At 34.2% G+C, this 17,050-nt stretch overlaps 1 protein-coding gene across 1 annotated transcript; it reads right to left on the bottom strand.

The window, feature by feature from the left end:
• Positions 1–4,532: 4,532 nt before the first annotated feature.
• On the bottom strand, positions 4,533–8,536 carry LOC121769047. The gene is made up of 6 exons (XM_042165706.1): positions 7,682–8,536; positions 7,392–7,554; positions 7,111–7,287; positions 6,941–7,024; positions 5,541–5,622; positions 4,533–5,167 (listed from the first exon to the last, which is right to left on the bottom strand). Exons 1-6 carry the CDS (start codon positions 8,005–8,007, stop codon positions 4,728–4,730), a joined length of 1,272 nt encoding a protein of 423 aa, XP_042021640.1. The 5' UTR covers positions 8,008–8,536; the 3' UTR covers positions 4,533–4,727.
• Between the last annotated feature and the right edge of the window lie 8,514 nt (positions 8,537–17,050).

Raw genomic sequence — 17,050 nt, 5'->3', positions numbered from 1 at the left:
ACTTTTGTTTTGTCAAGGATCTGGGAACCCGGGAAATCGTGCTCAAGGGAACTTTTGACAAGGGATTATACCACTTCTTCGTTGACCATTCACCAATCAAGAGAAGCTCTAGCGCCACCATCCACTCTTTTCCCATTCCATTCAATCAAGGCTGCCCAGCCATTCACTCAGTCAGCTCAACTGTTCCAACAGCTAGTAGTAGTTCAAATCACAATGCTAGTCTTGTTTTAACCTTGTGGCATAATAATAGACTAGGACATCCTACTCTAGAAGTTGTCAAAAATGTTAAGAGCTGTAATATCCCTTTCAATTCAATAAACGATTCTCAACTTTTTCATTCATGTTGCATGTCTAAAGCTCATAAATTGCCTTATAACTCATCAGAGTCAACTGTTTCTTCCCCCTTGAGCTCATATACAGTGATCTTTGGGGACCGTCCCTAGTTGTTTCAAGAATTGGTTACAGATATTATGTCTCATTTGTGGACCATTATTCAAGGTTTACCTGGATATATTTGTTGAAGAACAAGAGTGATGTCTCTGATATTTTTAAGCATTTTAAATCCTTGACAGAAAATCTTCTTCAGAAAAAAATAAAGTACTTTCAGTCTGACTGGAGGGGAGTTTCAAGGGTTAACCTCATTTTTTAAGGAGAATGAGATAACACATAGAATCTCATGTCCCTACACTCCTCAGCAAAATGGTTTGGCTGAAAGGAAGCATAGGCATATAGTGGAGACTGAGCTTACACTTCTGTCTCAATCTTCACTTCCAAATAAATTCTGGGATGATGTTTTTATTTCTGCCGTTTTTCTAATCAATAGGATGCCCTCTAAGATCATTGATAACATATCTCCTTTTGAAAAGTTATATTCCAAGAAACCTGATTATTCAGCTTTGAAAGTTTTTGGTTGCTTGTGTTTTCCTCTGACCAGGCCTTATAATAAACATAAACTTGACAACAGGTCTGTAAGATCTGTATTTTTGGGGTATAGTACATCTCATAAGGGGTATAAGGCTCTTCTTCCGGTTGGGAATGTGATAGTGTCCAGGGATGTGGTCTTTGATGAACAAGTTTTTCCTTATTAGTCATTTTTTCCTTCTGGTGGTGCTCATATTTCTATGTAGCCCAACCCTCCAACTATGCTTGTTCCACCAGCACAGCCTATCTCCGCTCCCACTGTTTCATCACCTTCTCCCCATTTATAACATGTTTCTATCAATTCTCCTGCTGATACTTCTCATTCACATTCCTCTAGTCATTCCTCAGACACATCCCCTCTTCATTCAGATTCTGATGATCAGTCATCTACCTCAGTTCCAGATGCCCCACTTGTTGAGGAACCTCATAATTCTGGTAAGCATCATATGACCACAAGGTCAAAGTCTGGAATTTTTAAGCCCAAACTATATACTGTGATGGTTTCTTCACACCTCCTTCCAAGATCAGCTCTTGAGGCATTGTTTATACCTATTTGGAAGACAGCCATGTTGGCTGAATTCATTGCTCTTCTCAAGAATAAAACCTGGATTTTGACTACTCTACCACCTGGGAAGAATCTTATAGGTTGTACATGGGTTTTTTTTTACCTTTATAGGTTGTACATGGGTTTTCAAGCTGAAGTTTCATCTCTCTGGAGAGATTGCTAGGCATAAGGTCAGGCTTGTGGCTCAAGGTTTTTCTCAGCAACCGGGTTTTGACTTCAATGAAACATTCAGTCCGGTTGTTGAGCCTGCTACTATCAGACTGATTCTCACTATAACAGTGTCTTTTGGCTGGGAGGTTACACATCTTGATGTGAATAATACATTTCTCAATGGTGAGTTGAAAGAGGACATCTATATGAAGCAGCCTATTAGTTTTGAATATGGAGGTCCTCATCTGGTCTATAAGTTGAATAAGGCCATCTATGAGTTTAAGCAAGCTTCCAGGGCATGGTCTTTACCATTCATTCAGTGCTTCTTTCTCTTGGCTTCAAGCAGTCCAGAGCAGATGCCTCTATGTTCATCAGAAAAAACAGGTTCTGAGGTTATTTATCTCCTAATCTATGTGGACGATATGTTGATCACTGGAAACTGCCCTGCTGCGATTAAGAAGGTGATCAATCAGTTAAATGCTCAGTTTTCTCTAAAGGATCTTGGAGAGGTGAGTCTTTTCCTTGGTGTGAAAGTTGTCAAAACTGAACATAATGGCCTCCATTTGTGTCAGTCAACATATATTAAAGATCTTTTGAAGAAAGCTAAAATGACTGGTGCGAAAGGCTGTCCTACCCATATGGTTTCTAGTTGTGAACTCAACAAAAATATTGGAGAACCAGTCTCTGATGCTAAGCATTATAGGAGCATTGTTGGTGCTCTTTAGTATGCAGCCATCACTAGGCCAGACATTAATTATGCAGTAAATAAAGTGAGCCAATACATGGCCTCACCTCTTGATACTCACTGGAGAGCAGTCAAACGAATCTTGAGATATCTGTCAGGGACTTTGGATTTTGGCATTCAAATTCATAAATCTAATGGTATTCTATCTGCCTGCCTTCTCTGACTCAGATTGGGCTGTAGATTTGGATGATAGAAGATCCACAACTGGTTTCTGCACTTACTTTGGTAGAAGTCTCATTTCTTGGTGTGTTAAAAAAGTAAACGGTTGTGGCTCGTTCTAGTACTGAAGCTGAGTATAGGAGTTTGGCTCATGCAGTAGCTGAAGTGACCTGGCTCAACTCCATGCTTGGAGAGTTGAAGGTTCAAGCAAAATCAGAACCAGTAATCTGGGTTGATAACATAAGTGTTATTGTTCTTGCTTCTAATCCGGTCTTGCATGCCAGAACCAAGCATATTGAGCTTGATGTCCATTTTGTCAGAGATAAGGTTTTGAATAGAGAGCTTGAGCTTCGGCATATTCCCACTCAAGATTAGATAGCTGATATTTTTACAAAGCCTCTTGGACAACAACCTTTCCTGAAGCTGAGAACAAGACTTGGTGTAGTTTCTCTAGCCTCACTCGGGTTGAGGGGGGATGTTGGAAGAGTTTATAAGGAATTGCATGAAGAATGGAGTGCACGGGATTGCTTTAAGGATGAGAGCACGAGATCAAAACTACAAATCATAAATGATACATTGCCAGCTAATAGATCAGGGGACCGCATTTGTACCTTCAAGGACGTGCTGATGAGAGGACTAAAAGAGAGAGGTTGGTTAGGATTAGTGATCTTAATGAGATGTTAGTGAGTTAATCATAACAGAATATTGATTCTGGATTGTTCCAAGTATGTGTATAAATACTGGTTTTATAATCCTCTTATTCAATCAGTGAAATAGTGCTACTAGCTCTATCTCTTATATACTATTTCCGGCTACATTCTACATAACTTTCATCAACATGGTCTTTGGTTATTCTTTTCAAATGGTAATGGTTCCAAAATAAAAAAATCGCGGATACATTGGTTTCATGGTTTGGGTTTAATTGTGGGACATTGGCTAAAGCATGCATTCAGTTAAAGGTGCATGAGGGCCCACAAAATTGCTGGCATATCCATTATATAACAACTCAGGTTTGATTGTATGCGCTATAAATACAAGTACACAAACTCAAACCTCTAATTTGCTACAATTCTGCAAAAAAAGCAAAAAAAAAAAAATTGTGCGAGAATTTGGTACGACGTAGTATTAGTAAATAGTTGATCGAAAAAGAAAAGAGGTGTGAAAATGAAGTTTTCAATAATGAGTTCGTTCGAAGCGGCATGCGCAGAGATGTTGGGATGGTCAACCTCAACCTCAAGTTCAAGTTCAACCAAAACATCTTCTCCTCCAACTCCAATTCCAAAGACACCAGATCAACCAAAGCTGGGCGGAGCTGCAGTAGGTCGTTTTGCACCGGAGTTTGACGGACTCAACTGCTTCGAAACTCTCATATCATCCACATCATGACATCAACTGAGGAGGTCACCTAAAATATTCTCTATTTCATTCATACACTTGTAAAATAGGAGTATCAATCTCATGATTCTCATCTCTGTTGTGATTGTGAATATGATATAACTATGTTACAGTGAGTATAGTGCGAATTCGTTAAGAATATACTATTATCTTAATTTTGTGTTGTGTAATGTTTCTTGGTTTTACATATATATACATGAGATGAGTGAGACATGGGATAACTTCAATTAGCGGCTCTTGACATAAGGATAAGACGATCTACTCGAATAAATAATAACTTCAACAAATAAAGAATATATGATCGACCATCTACAAGATCAATTTCTGCAAAATCCATACAAATATATGAACGGAAGAGACAACGAGAGACTTAAAATTTAAATAGGTCATTATATTATTTTTGCTATATTTTTATTAAACTTATTAGACCAAAAACTTTAAAATTGAACAACGGTTCAAAATCTTAACCGGGACCCCAACGTTGCAGGCCCGAAACAGCCAAGCTTCTTTCCTCGACCAGAAACATGAAAATATATGTATGATTGCAGCGTCCACAACACATGAATGATGAACATAAGTAGTACTAGATTCTATTCATATCATCTGTCAACAAAATTATCATATATTGGGATATTAATGAATTATAGGGATAATATCATCACTACATGGAGAAATAGGAAATAAAAAAGAATGAAATCTGCCTCTTTATTTCGCAGCTACAAATTTTCAACCAATGCCAATTCCTTGTGTGGGACTTTGCTTTACTACGCCACATAGAGGAATATGTATCCGTCATAACCTCTGCCCCGTTCTTGCAAACTTTCTTGCAACCCCGAAAATAACAGCTTTCGTCAGAAGGCCTCTTTCAAGGGAGCAAGCCAGGGCGATGGCTCCACCAATGACAAGACCCTTTGAGATGCCTCTGCGCGATGGCTTCTCTGTGGATACTAGATCCTTGGCCTCTGATGCACTAGTGCTTACACTCTCCTGGCTTTCCAATGCGTCCACATCAACTTTAGCGTTTATTTGAGCCATTCTTGCAGAGCGCGAGAGTGGTGCTCCGGATGCCCTGTGCTTCTGGTACGCACGCAGGCCAGGGTCGATTTTCTTGACAGCACCCCACATCCCTTGCCGGATACCAAGTTTTGCAATCTCCCATGGTATCCCCATGTCTTCGTAATGGAACAGTAGAACCTCACACGCAGTCGACCGCCCATCTCTCTTTGATTCAGCTGAATTCACCAAAAGGGAATTGTCATCAGATTTTTCAAACTCAGCAAAACAAATAAATATCTAATTCAAAGTTTTCTTGCCAAAAAGATCTCTCAAGTAACGGAAGCTGTTTCATTTTTATTTAGTTCAACCAAGTAGATAAAAAATAAATTATGGAAAACTTATGAATGCGGATTCAAGAGATGTCTTCCTCAAATATTCCTATTTAGTAACTTCATAGCATTTTAATCATTTAATACAGAAATACCAAAATAAAGAAAAGAAACTAACACACTTTTTTTTACACAATAAAGATATCAGTCTGCAGTTAGCTTATTTAGATTGCAACATTACAGCAAACTAAGTAAATTTACTAACAAGAAAAATCAGTACCTGCACGAATGCACCAACTAGAATAGTACAAATCAACTCTTCTTGGTTTGTTGCGACGAGTAATGGAGGACCGTGGCACACCCTATATCATGAAGTAAGAATATTAGCAAGACTGCCAATGAAAATGAATTGAATGATAAGAGTAATAAAATTTGTTTTCTAGCCTTCAATTCATCAACAGGGATGTACAATGTCATAGATACAACTATATCAATTGAATGATAAGAGTAATAAATTTTCTTTTCTAGCCTTCAATTCATCAACCGGGATGTACAATGTCATAAATACAACTATACCAAGGGGTTCATTATAACTAGTGCTGATAAATCGGTCGGTTCGGTTAGAACCGAACCGAAAACTCGGTTAACCGAGCCCAAACCTAACCGAAATTGAAGCACCGGAACCGAAACCGAATTGGCCTCGGTTCGGTTCGGTTCCTAACCGAATAGGGTCGGTTCGGTTCCGGTTAACCAATCGGAACCGAATTAAAAAAAATTTATGTGGTTGACAAGTATTGATCCTTGGATGTTGCACACGAAGATTTCCCATCTTGGCCACCACTTGGTTCTTAGCTGCGCGAGGAGCTGATGAAGACGATGATGGTACTGGAGGGATTGAACTGACGGAGCTGATGGTGGAGGCATGGAAGTGGCTGATGGGGTTTCCTTTTTAAACTTGATAACCTTATCCTTGATGGAGCTCATCTCGAGGCAATGCAACATTAGTAGACTTTTGGTAGAAGATGAAGCAATAATTCGATCAGCAAGCGACTTCAATCATGTCTTCAGCTTCGTTGGAATAATTCTCAACAAAATCGACTAGAAAATAAACTGTTTCCCGAAGAGGTTGAAAGTGGTAGTTGTCGAAACAATTGGAAATGAGAGGATGAGAATGGATCTGTTCCATAGTATTCAGCAACGACACGAGAACCGATATCGGTTAACCGATTGGTTCTCGGTTAGAACCGAGAACCGATCAACACATGCAGAACCGAGAACCGAAATAACCGAAAACCGAATTGGGCGGTTCTCGGTTAACCGAGAACCGAGAATATCGGTTCGGTCATCGGTTAACCGACTAACCGATGACCGAATTATCAGCCCTAATTATAACGGACTAGCCTAACAAGCAATATACTAGAATAACCCTAATCAAATTGACAAATGAGGCTGGTGTAAATTAACCTAAATGCTTGAAAATTTCTGAATTCATAGAGCTGCAAGAAACTAAGCAATACAAATTTACAAACTAGGAATCAGAAGAAATATTTAGAAAGTTATGTTATACCATGCATACAAATAGCAATAATTTAACCAACTCTACAAATTCAAGACTAGAACTAACAGAATGGAAGTATATCCGTCAACTACAAGCACCAAGATGTCAATTTCTCCTCTTACCTTTGTTATACAGTAATAGTTTCCTCCAGACTGCCAAATTCGACGGCCAATGATGTACTCTCTGTCACTACAAAAGAAGGGAAACTGGACACCAACAAAAATAACACGATCAGCATTTTCACAACACAATCAGAGCACAAAAATTTGCACGAAGAGAAACCGCCCCCTACCTTGCGTACCCACTGAACCACCATTGTTCCGGTTGTGGGGCATTCCTCGAGAGTTTCAGATTGTATAAGCATATCATCCCATTTCGCTCTGAACTCATCGTCCCAGAAGAAATCTTTCAGCATTTCAGGGGTGGCATCTTCGTAAATAGTTCTACTACGATATTGTGGAGGTCCAGTCTATGAGCAGAAAATGCAATATTTATAATCCAAAAACACCCTATGCAATATCAATTCATGATCAAAATGTATCATCTAGAAAATGAAATACTATATATGTATACCTCAAGATCTCTTCTCCAAGCTTGATAGCTCATATTGGGGGTGGACCTATCCATCATTTGGATCCAAACAGGACCACCATCTTTTTCCTCAACTAGCCTGTGAAAATGCTTGAGATCATCCTCATTCACAGCACTCGTTTTCTCAGTCTCCAACTTTGACGAACTAACCACATAAAAATTCAACTTATTAAGGGATAGATAAAAACAATAGGGCAAGCCCTAGGGCATCCCAATTGACTCAAACAAGCCAGTCAATCAATCAAATTCTGCTAAAGAAAAGTCAAATTCACCTGTATTCAAAGCACGGAACCGAAGACTCGGATGAGTTACTACCCTCAAGCGAGAAATGCCGCTTCAACGAGCTGAAGCTCGGGATTGAACCAACGAATTGCGACAGCGCCGCCGCTGATTTCTTCGCTTCTCCGTCGTTTGCAACGGCGGAATCAAGAAATCCCACACTGAGACTATTTGCCCACTTGGGCTTCCACGCCCAACCCAGAAAAACGCCGACGACGATCGCCGCCCAGATGGGGGTCGCCAACGCCATTAGCTCAAGCACCATTTCCCCAATTGTAGGCTTTTGCAAAATCTCAAGAAAAGCAGAAACCATCGCCATAGAAGTAGGAAAGCAGCAGAAACCCTCGATTCAATCGGCTATAGATTTAGCCTTTCAGCTCAGCGATGAGCCGAGGGTTGGCGGAGAAGATTGAGTAAGCCCCCAATCCACCCAAATGCAAAGAGGGGGCAAATTTAGACCCAAAAAAATCGAAAGAGAAGAAAGGTGGATAAGGAGTAGCAATTTATACAAGAAACAATTTAATTAAATTAATGGTACTAGTTAAGATGCCAAAATCCTTCGGAAAAGGATAAGGAGTCGAGAGAGGCGTTGCTGAGATTGCTGTAGGCCCGCTTGTATTGAACTTCACAAGAATCCCAATCGCAGCTTTTGTAATCTTCTGAATAAATATTCCAAGTCACCAAATAGCCGCACAAAATTCTCAGAAATTTAGCATTTATGGAAAAAGATATGTAAGTAATAATTTGAGGAAGAGGACTGTTTTGGTGGAATGGTAGTAATATTTTGTTTAGTGTTGTTTTTGAAGCTTAGATAGAGAAAGAGACTGATAATATTGACTGTGGCGTTGGTTGAATTGAATATATGTATATATATATATAGTGAAATTGGTGGTAAAAGCGTTGAAGCTAATTGATGTGTGATCTCATTTTACACGTTTGAGGAATTTTGATTTATGTTTGACTAAATTGTGAGCGAGTAGTGCACTAGTTTTTATTCACCGTCCATTCTCACGTGTTAGATCTATTGATTAATCTATATACTGATTTTATTTGGATTGATTAATCTACACTGTTAATCGATTAATTAATCATATAATTATTGCTGCAACGTCGAAGAAAGGATCCAAAAATTCTATTTCTGATGTCAAGTCATGATTTCCCTTTTCCGTATTCAAGTTCAGCAATCTAGGGTTACATTATAATTTAAGATTGAGAGTAATTTTTAAATTCATAGCTAACCGGATTGAAAATTGATTGTATAAAAATTTGAATTATAACCCTAAATATTTGTGTTTCAAGCTAATCCAATGGACTAAATATGATTCAAACCAAATACGAAAATTAATTTGTTTATTATTTATTTAAAAAATTTAAAGATATTAATTGTATGGTAAGTATACATGCAAATTCGATTAAGTACTAGTATAAAACTTTTTAAAAAACGTGACATTACATAAAAGTAACGGTTTAATAATCTTGAATACCATATAAGAAAAAATTATGATGAATATTTGCATATTAAATTATTTAATTTAAGATTTGGATAAATAAAATAAAAGTACATTTTTAATAAATTTTAAAGCTTGCTATAAAATTGAAAATATTTATTATTGTGAAACTTGTTTATTTATCTAGCATTATATATTAATAAAAACTATTGTCCATATATAGTAACATTTGGATGGTTATTTTTTTTAGTTATTCATTTTTTTTATCTAAATCACTATTAAAGTTTGAATTAATTGCCAAACAAAGTAATGAATAGACAATAATTGCATCGTAGATCACTCCATCAGGATTTGGGTCGGGGCTAATCGGATTAGATATTTTATTGGGCTATAAATTCCAACTCTAACTCTATTGTATATAAATCTAGTGGGAACATTTTTTAAAATATTATAATTAAATTAAATATATAAAATAAAATAAGTAACACAAAAATTAGATTCTGCGAGAATGATGCTTATGGATTGTACTCAAATAAAATACTATTATGGATTATACCCAAATAAAGTATGTCGCATAAGTAGTTATTTATCGTTTGTTGGATGAAAGGAGTATGTATGTAGACATTGTAGAGATCAAACATTTTTTTGTGGATCTATTAATGAAATTTAATTTGCACTGCAAATTTGAAATATTATAGGACTTGACGTTTGCAACGAATTAATATAAATGTTTTTTTTTGTAGGTTGTGTGTGGACGGAAACATGTACTAGGAGTACATAAGAATGTCCTTTTATATATCTTCATATCTAAAGATCAATAATACATAATATTAAATTGTTAATGACCACAAGTTTTTACGTTCGAAGTCAAAGTTGGAGCCTAACCATTATTAAAGTCCATGGATCATAACATTTTGTATTTTCTTTGGTAATTAAATTAATTTTATTTAATACTTAAATTCTAAGTCAATAAAGTTACATTGAGACAGAGTAGTTGGATATACAAAAATTCAGTTTATTACAGATTAATATATATAGTATTTCGGTGGTGGGTCTAATTCTCTAATAAGAAAATAATTACTTTTACATCCTACTTGCAAACTACAATAAAAATTGTCAACACAAATAACATATATAGTAATACCATTTGAAAGTGCAATGTGCTGTGATTTAATATTGTTAGGGAGACAGTTCAAACTTCAAACCTACTCGGTTGTATCGTTCAAGCCTCTCGATATTTCGTAGAAAGAGCACATGAGTTCGCCTAGTATGAAGAAATTAGGGTGATGGATTAAAATTTTAGGGCTTAATCAATTATATAGTACTCCATTTGGTTGGTTTAATAATTTTAAAACCGGATAATCTAATCCCCTCCCTTGGTTATGAGGGTTTAAAAACCCTTACGGATCCAAGTTTTATAAAAAAAATATAGTACTAACTTTATTTTCATTCTCATATAAATTATGATGGTATTTTACATCGATAGTCAGTGGCGTATCCAGGATTTTCAATTTGGGGGTGCAAAAATAATTACGACTTAAAATTTAAAAATGTGACTAATCTTTTTTATTTTCTTTGTTATGATTTTTCAATTATTATTTTTAAATAAAATATTTGTCTTATTTTTTTTATCAAAAATTTCATTTTAAATAAAAATAAACTAGTAGTATTATTTAGTATCACATAAATTATACATTTGAAATACAAGTATCCATGTTTTGTTAATTAGCAATATATAATATAGACATGAATACAATGAGAAGGTTAGATTTATAAATATGGAGTATTTTATAATACTTATTTCAATTTAGCAATTTATATTGAGCTTTTTTTAAATTGCAAAAATATATACTTTATATTAGTCACATAAGTATCTATTAAAAATGATTAATGGAAGTTAAATATGTAAGAATGCATAATTAAATTAAAAAAGAGCAAGTTAGTGATTAAACTAATAAACATATTTGTTAAAAACAAAATAACTAATAAAACTTAAATGTGAATTGAGATAAAATAAAATTGAATTAGATATGATATAGATTAAAACAAAGTTAATTTGGAGAAGAGAAAGTGTAAGTAAAAATTAAAAGTTGGAAATGTGCTCATTAATATTCGAACTCATCCCTCTTGCTTGGAGATTGAGGCAACTTACCACCGGGCTACCAACGAAACTTGCAAAAATAGGACTGCATATAGTATTAATACACAAAAGTTTGGGGGTACAGTTGTACCCCTTGTTCCAATGTGTATACGCCAGTGTCGATAGCTTGCATAAAAGAAAAATGAATGGGATGTGTGAATGTGGGGTCTTGGGATATATATATATATAGAGAGAGATATTTGTGATCATATGATAACCCCTAAATCACGTAATAACCCTATAACCAAATCTGGACCACACATTTTTAAAATCACGCGGTCTAGATTCAAACTTAGATTTACTTCATAAAAAAAAGTGCGGGGTAAATATATCATTTCCCTCATTTAATTTCTGAATTTCGCCAAATATCACGTAAAATGATAAAATGATATATTTTAGGTTTATTGCATAGAATGATAGTTTTGCCGGATAGAATGATACTCTAAGTTGATAAAATGATACTTTTGACTTACTGATAAAATGATATATGTTAGGTTTATTGCATAGAATGATAGTTTTGCCGGATAGAATGATACTCTGAGTTGATAAAATGATACTTTTGACTGACTGACAAAATGATAATATGATATATGTTAGGTTTATTGCATAGAATGATAGTTTTGCCGGATAGAATGATACTCTGAGTTAATAAAATGATACTTTTGACTGACTGATCAAATGATAAAATGATATATGTTAGGTTTATTGCATAGAATGATAGTTTTGCCGGATAGAATGATACTTTGAGTTGATAAAATGATACTTTTGACTGACTGATAAAATGGTAAAATGATATATGTTAGGTTTATTGCATAGAATGATAGTTTTACCGGATAGAATGATACTCTGAGTTGATAAAATGATACTTTTGACTGACTAATAAAATGATAAAATGATACTTTCAGCCAATAGAATGATAGTTTTGCCGGGTAGAATGATACTTTCAGCCGATAGAATGATAGGTATTTTTGGTGTATAAAATGACATTTTTATTTAATAAAATGATACTTTTACCCGATAAAATGATAATCTAAGCGGATAAAATGACAGTTAGCTTATAAAAATGATAGTTTAACTGAAGAAATTGCATATAAGCTGATAAAATGATACTTTAACGTGACAAAATGACATAAAACTGATAAAATGATAGTTTTGCCGGATAGAATGATACTTTCAGCCGATAGAATGATAGTTTTGCCGGGTAGAATGATACTTTCAGCCGATAGAATGATAGGTATTTTTGGTGTATAAAATGACATTTTTGTTTAATAAAATGATACTTTTACCTGATAAAATGATAATCTAAGCGGATAAAATGACAGTTAGCTTATAAAAATGATAGTTTAGCTGAAGAAATAGCATATAAGCTGATAAAATGATACTTTAACGTGACAAAATGACATAAAACTGATAATATGATAGTTTTGCCGGATAGAATGATACTTTCAGCCGATAGAATGATAGTTTTGCCGGGTAGAATGATACTTTCAGCCGATAGAATGATAGGTATTTTTGGTGTATAAAATGACATTTTTGTTTAATAAAATGATACTTTTACCTGATAAAATGATAATTTAAGCGGATACTCTGAGTTGATACCTTATAAAACAGATAGAATGATAGTTTTTACCTTATAAAAATGATACTCTGAGTTGATAAAATGATATGTTTACTGCTTTGTGATAAAATGATAGGTTTATTTCATAGAATGATAGTTTTGTCGGATAGAATGATACTCTGAGTTGATAAAATGATACTTTAGACTGACTGATAAAATGATATATGTTAGGTTTATTGCATAGAATGATAGTTTTGCCGGATAGAATGATACTCTGAGTTAATAAAATGATACTTTTGACTACTGATAAAATGATAAAATGAGCGAAATTCAGAAATTAAATGAGCGAAATTTGGATACGTAAATTTTATCATGAGCGAAATGACATATTTACCCCCGCGCTTTTTTTATGAAGTAAATCTAAGTTTGAATCTAGACCGCGTGATTTTAAAAATGTGTGATCCAGATTTAGTTATAGGGTTATTACGGAAATTGAGGTTATCATTATAATGCACCCCTATATATATATATATATATGTGTGTGTGTGTGTGTGTGTGTGAGCTTGTTAATCGAACTTGTTCGCCAACTTTCGATCAAGCTAGTACATGAGCCTCTAATCGAGGTCCAAAAATGGGTTGATCAAGACTACATTTTGAATGAACATTTACGAGTTTTCAATTCGAGCTCGAAGATATTTACTCAACCAAATTGTCTGGTGGCCGCTTACTAGAAAAGCCACGATCTACCTAAATCATTTTATTAGTCGTACTGTTGGACACTAGCTATCAACAAATATTGAAAAACCGATTGTTATAGATTCTAGAATCAAAATTTCCAACATCAAATGCATAGTTTTATACACGATAGCATTTATGAAAGATAAATATTTAAATTTATTACTCCCTCTGTCCCAAGAAAATTGTGTCACTTTCTTTTGGCACTCGTTTTGAAAAAATCGAAATAAATAGTTAAAGTGAATAAATAGTAAAGTGATAATAATATATTATAGAGAAGACTCTTACCTATATTATTCTTGTTTTAACTTTGCTATTTATTCCTTAAATTATTTATTACGATTTTTTTAAAAATGAGTGCAAAAAAAGAAGTGACTCAACATTCTTGGGATAGGGGGAGTACCTGCTTTAAAAAAACAAATCACAGAAGCATAAATGATAAAGGAAGAAAAAAATGTGATAGAATATATGAAATTCTAGAGAACTACGACGCCCTATATGTAAAGAGGTGTCACACATCAAAAAAAAAATTAGATGACCCAAGATCCAAAACCTTTTACATTTACAGATATTAGTATTTTGAAATTATCCAGACAAAAAGCATAATGATTCCGAATCATATCTTAGGAAAAAGAAACTCGCATAAGAAGGGGAATTAACAAGAAATTTCCATATAAATACTTATAAAGCGAGGATAAGTGATGTATACAAATACATATTGGAATGAGGTCAAATTAAAGAGTGTCGTGGGGTCATAAATAGTATAGTGAAAAAATGGTTTAGAGAATGAAATTATAGATAGCATAAAACACAAACTTTAATCATGGAGAATTTGAAAGAATAGTAGTAGTAAAGTTATTTAAAAGTGTAGTCTCTTGTTATCGTGCCCATTAGAGTATTACGCCACCAAAACGTTAGAAAGTGAAATGTGGCTATACATCAACTAAGTAATGCCTAAGAATAGAGATACAATACATATATGTAAATAGAGTTGTTGGTCTAAATTTCTCTAACTAGCTTCAAGTTAGTTACACTAAAAAATTGAGCACGTACATCAACAAATTGTTTGAACAAGTTGTTTACTTTCCCTATCTGATTTAGTATTTATTTAGTAAATTACATATGCATCTTGCGTTATTTATATTTGTCATGTAATCAACTGAAAACAAGTAAGTTTTCATTCAATTCCATATGTTATCGACTCATCATAAATGAATATGAGTTTTTGAAAATCATGTAATTATGTATAGCCTGTGACCACACCTAATTTTTAATACTATTTGTTTGCAATTTGCGTGAAGGTTGTGTGCGTGTTTTGCGCAACATGTGTATAAATACATGCATTTTAAAAACTTGTACGTATATATTTACTCCCTCATTTCACAAAAATACATATTTGTACAGGTGGAAAGACCAAAGAAACAGAAATTAAACTCATTATGTTTAGCGTGTCTTTAATATTAGACGATATTGGGGTTTCTGTAGTAACTATTATATGTGAAAATCATGTGTTTATCTTTTGTGGTCATGAATTAATGAATTATTATTTATGATACAATATCACGAGATAGATATATAGTATCATTATCACAATTTCATGTTTTCACAGCTCCACACAATAGTAGTATGAAACAAATGACGTGGAACAAACCATGTGAAGATGTTCAAAACCTTCAATTATTAATTGCTCAAAGGAAAGGAATCTGATTTATAATTGACTAAATTGTAATAATAATGTTAGTAAAAATGTTTGAATTTCCTGAGGCAGCTTCAAAGACTTTATGTGTATCGTATAATTAATTTTGAAGACGAAGACCAACGATTTTAAATGGTTCAATTCAATTTTATGCAGTCTTTGAAATTCTCAAGTATAGTTTGAACAATTCTAGAAAATTCCATTGTTTTATCATCTAAATTTTTGTGATGTGACCTATTTGATATCGATGAATCATATTAATATAGGCATATCGATACGTTGAATCCTAGAAACATGGATCTAAATAAATGGACGGTATATATGTACTGTTGCAAGTCAAAAATAAAATTTTAGTGCTGAAAAACATGAATAACTAACTTGTGGCTTATACTCATTTGTGGTATGCCACGGTTCACTTTCACCGTCTACCATATCTACACCTACCTACGCCGGAGGTAATAAAGTTGTTGATGATACATCTACGAAATTATGGACGAAGCTAGGAATTCAATTCAGAATGGACAAAAATATGTACTATTCCATATGAAGAAAATTTTAAGAGTTGGAGCAATTTTGAAGGAAATTGAAAATTTTGAAAAATTGAAGAACAAAATGGTATAAATAAAATAAGTTGAGAGCGGACATTTGACCCTTATACTTGTCAAGTGGCTCCTCCGCCTTGTTATATGAAGTTGTATAGGGTGCATCTTTTTTCTCATCACTTGAATTTTCGCTCAAGAGATTTAAATGATGCCCAATCTAAAGTCACTTTAATCTGGACGGCATTCTGCCACAACGTCACTGCCTACTGCTCCCTCCGCCCCATAATAAATAGCATACTTGAGAAATGGCACGAGATTTTAGGAAATATTGTTTTGTGTATTGGTGAAAAGAGAAAATAGTACTATATATATATATTAATGTGAGAGAGTTTTTTTCAAAAAAAGAAATGTGATATCTTTAGTGGGGTAAATTAAAAATGAAACTGGGACATCTATTATGGGACGGGGGGAGTACTTAGTACTCCATCCGTCTCACTTTAGGAGTCTCATTTGAGTTTGGCACGGGTTATAAGAAATGTAAGGAAAAGTTGGTGAAAAAAGATAGTGGGAATGTGAGTCCCACTTTTATATGGAGTATTAGTTTTATAATAAAATGTGAGTGGAAAAAAGTTAGTGGAATGTGGAGCCTATAACCATTTATAGAATATTCCAACCGGGACACCTAAAAATTATAAACCGGGATTCCTAAAGTGGGACGGAGACAGGGGCGCAGCCAGAAATTTGTAGGGACGGAGCAAATTTATCTATGAAGAAAATTTAAAAACTTAAGGAGGAGCATTTACTGACAAAATAAAAGAAATAAATTATATGAAAGGCAATATTTATATAGGGGAGAAAATATGAGGTGGGGCAAATGCCCCTCCTAAGGCATGAATAGATCCGCCCCTGGCGGGAGAGAGTATTATTTTCGCATTTTATTCTAGGTTTACTTGAATGGTTAGCTCGTGAACAACTTATTGAGTGATTTTACTTGAAATATAAAGCATTAATCACATACATAATTCTAATTCTTTCTATTATTAGTAATTACCGTATTAAATATAAAAATACTTTTCTTTATCATTGTCACCCAATGAATATGTTGTGTTATTATGGATAAAATAATTAATTTTGTATATATACATATATAAATTTAGAAAATTTGTTATGAATAAGCTCATGAATTTCGTATGATAAATAAGCCTGAGCAAAACACCTCGGTTTATGAATAGCCGTCGATTAG

The sequence above is a fragment of the Salvia splendens genome, chromosome 15 (assembly GCF_004379255.2).
Source record: "Salvia splendens isolate huo1 chromosome 15, SspV2, whole genome shotgun sequence".
NCBI classification, from domain to species: domain Eukaryota; kingdom Viridiplantae; phylum Streptophyta; class Magnoliopsida; order Lamiales; family Lamiaceae; genus Salvia; species Salvia splendens.
The sequence above is the reverse complement of the archived record's forward strand: the minus strand, read 5'-3'. Positions and strand labels throughout refer to the sequence as shown.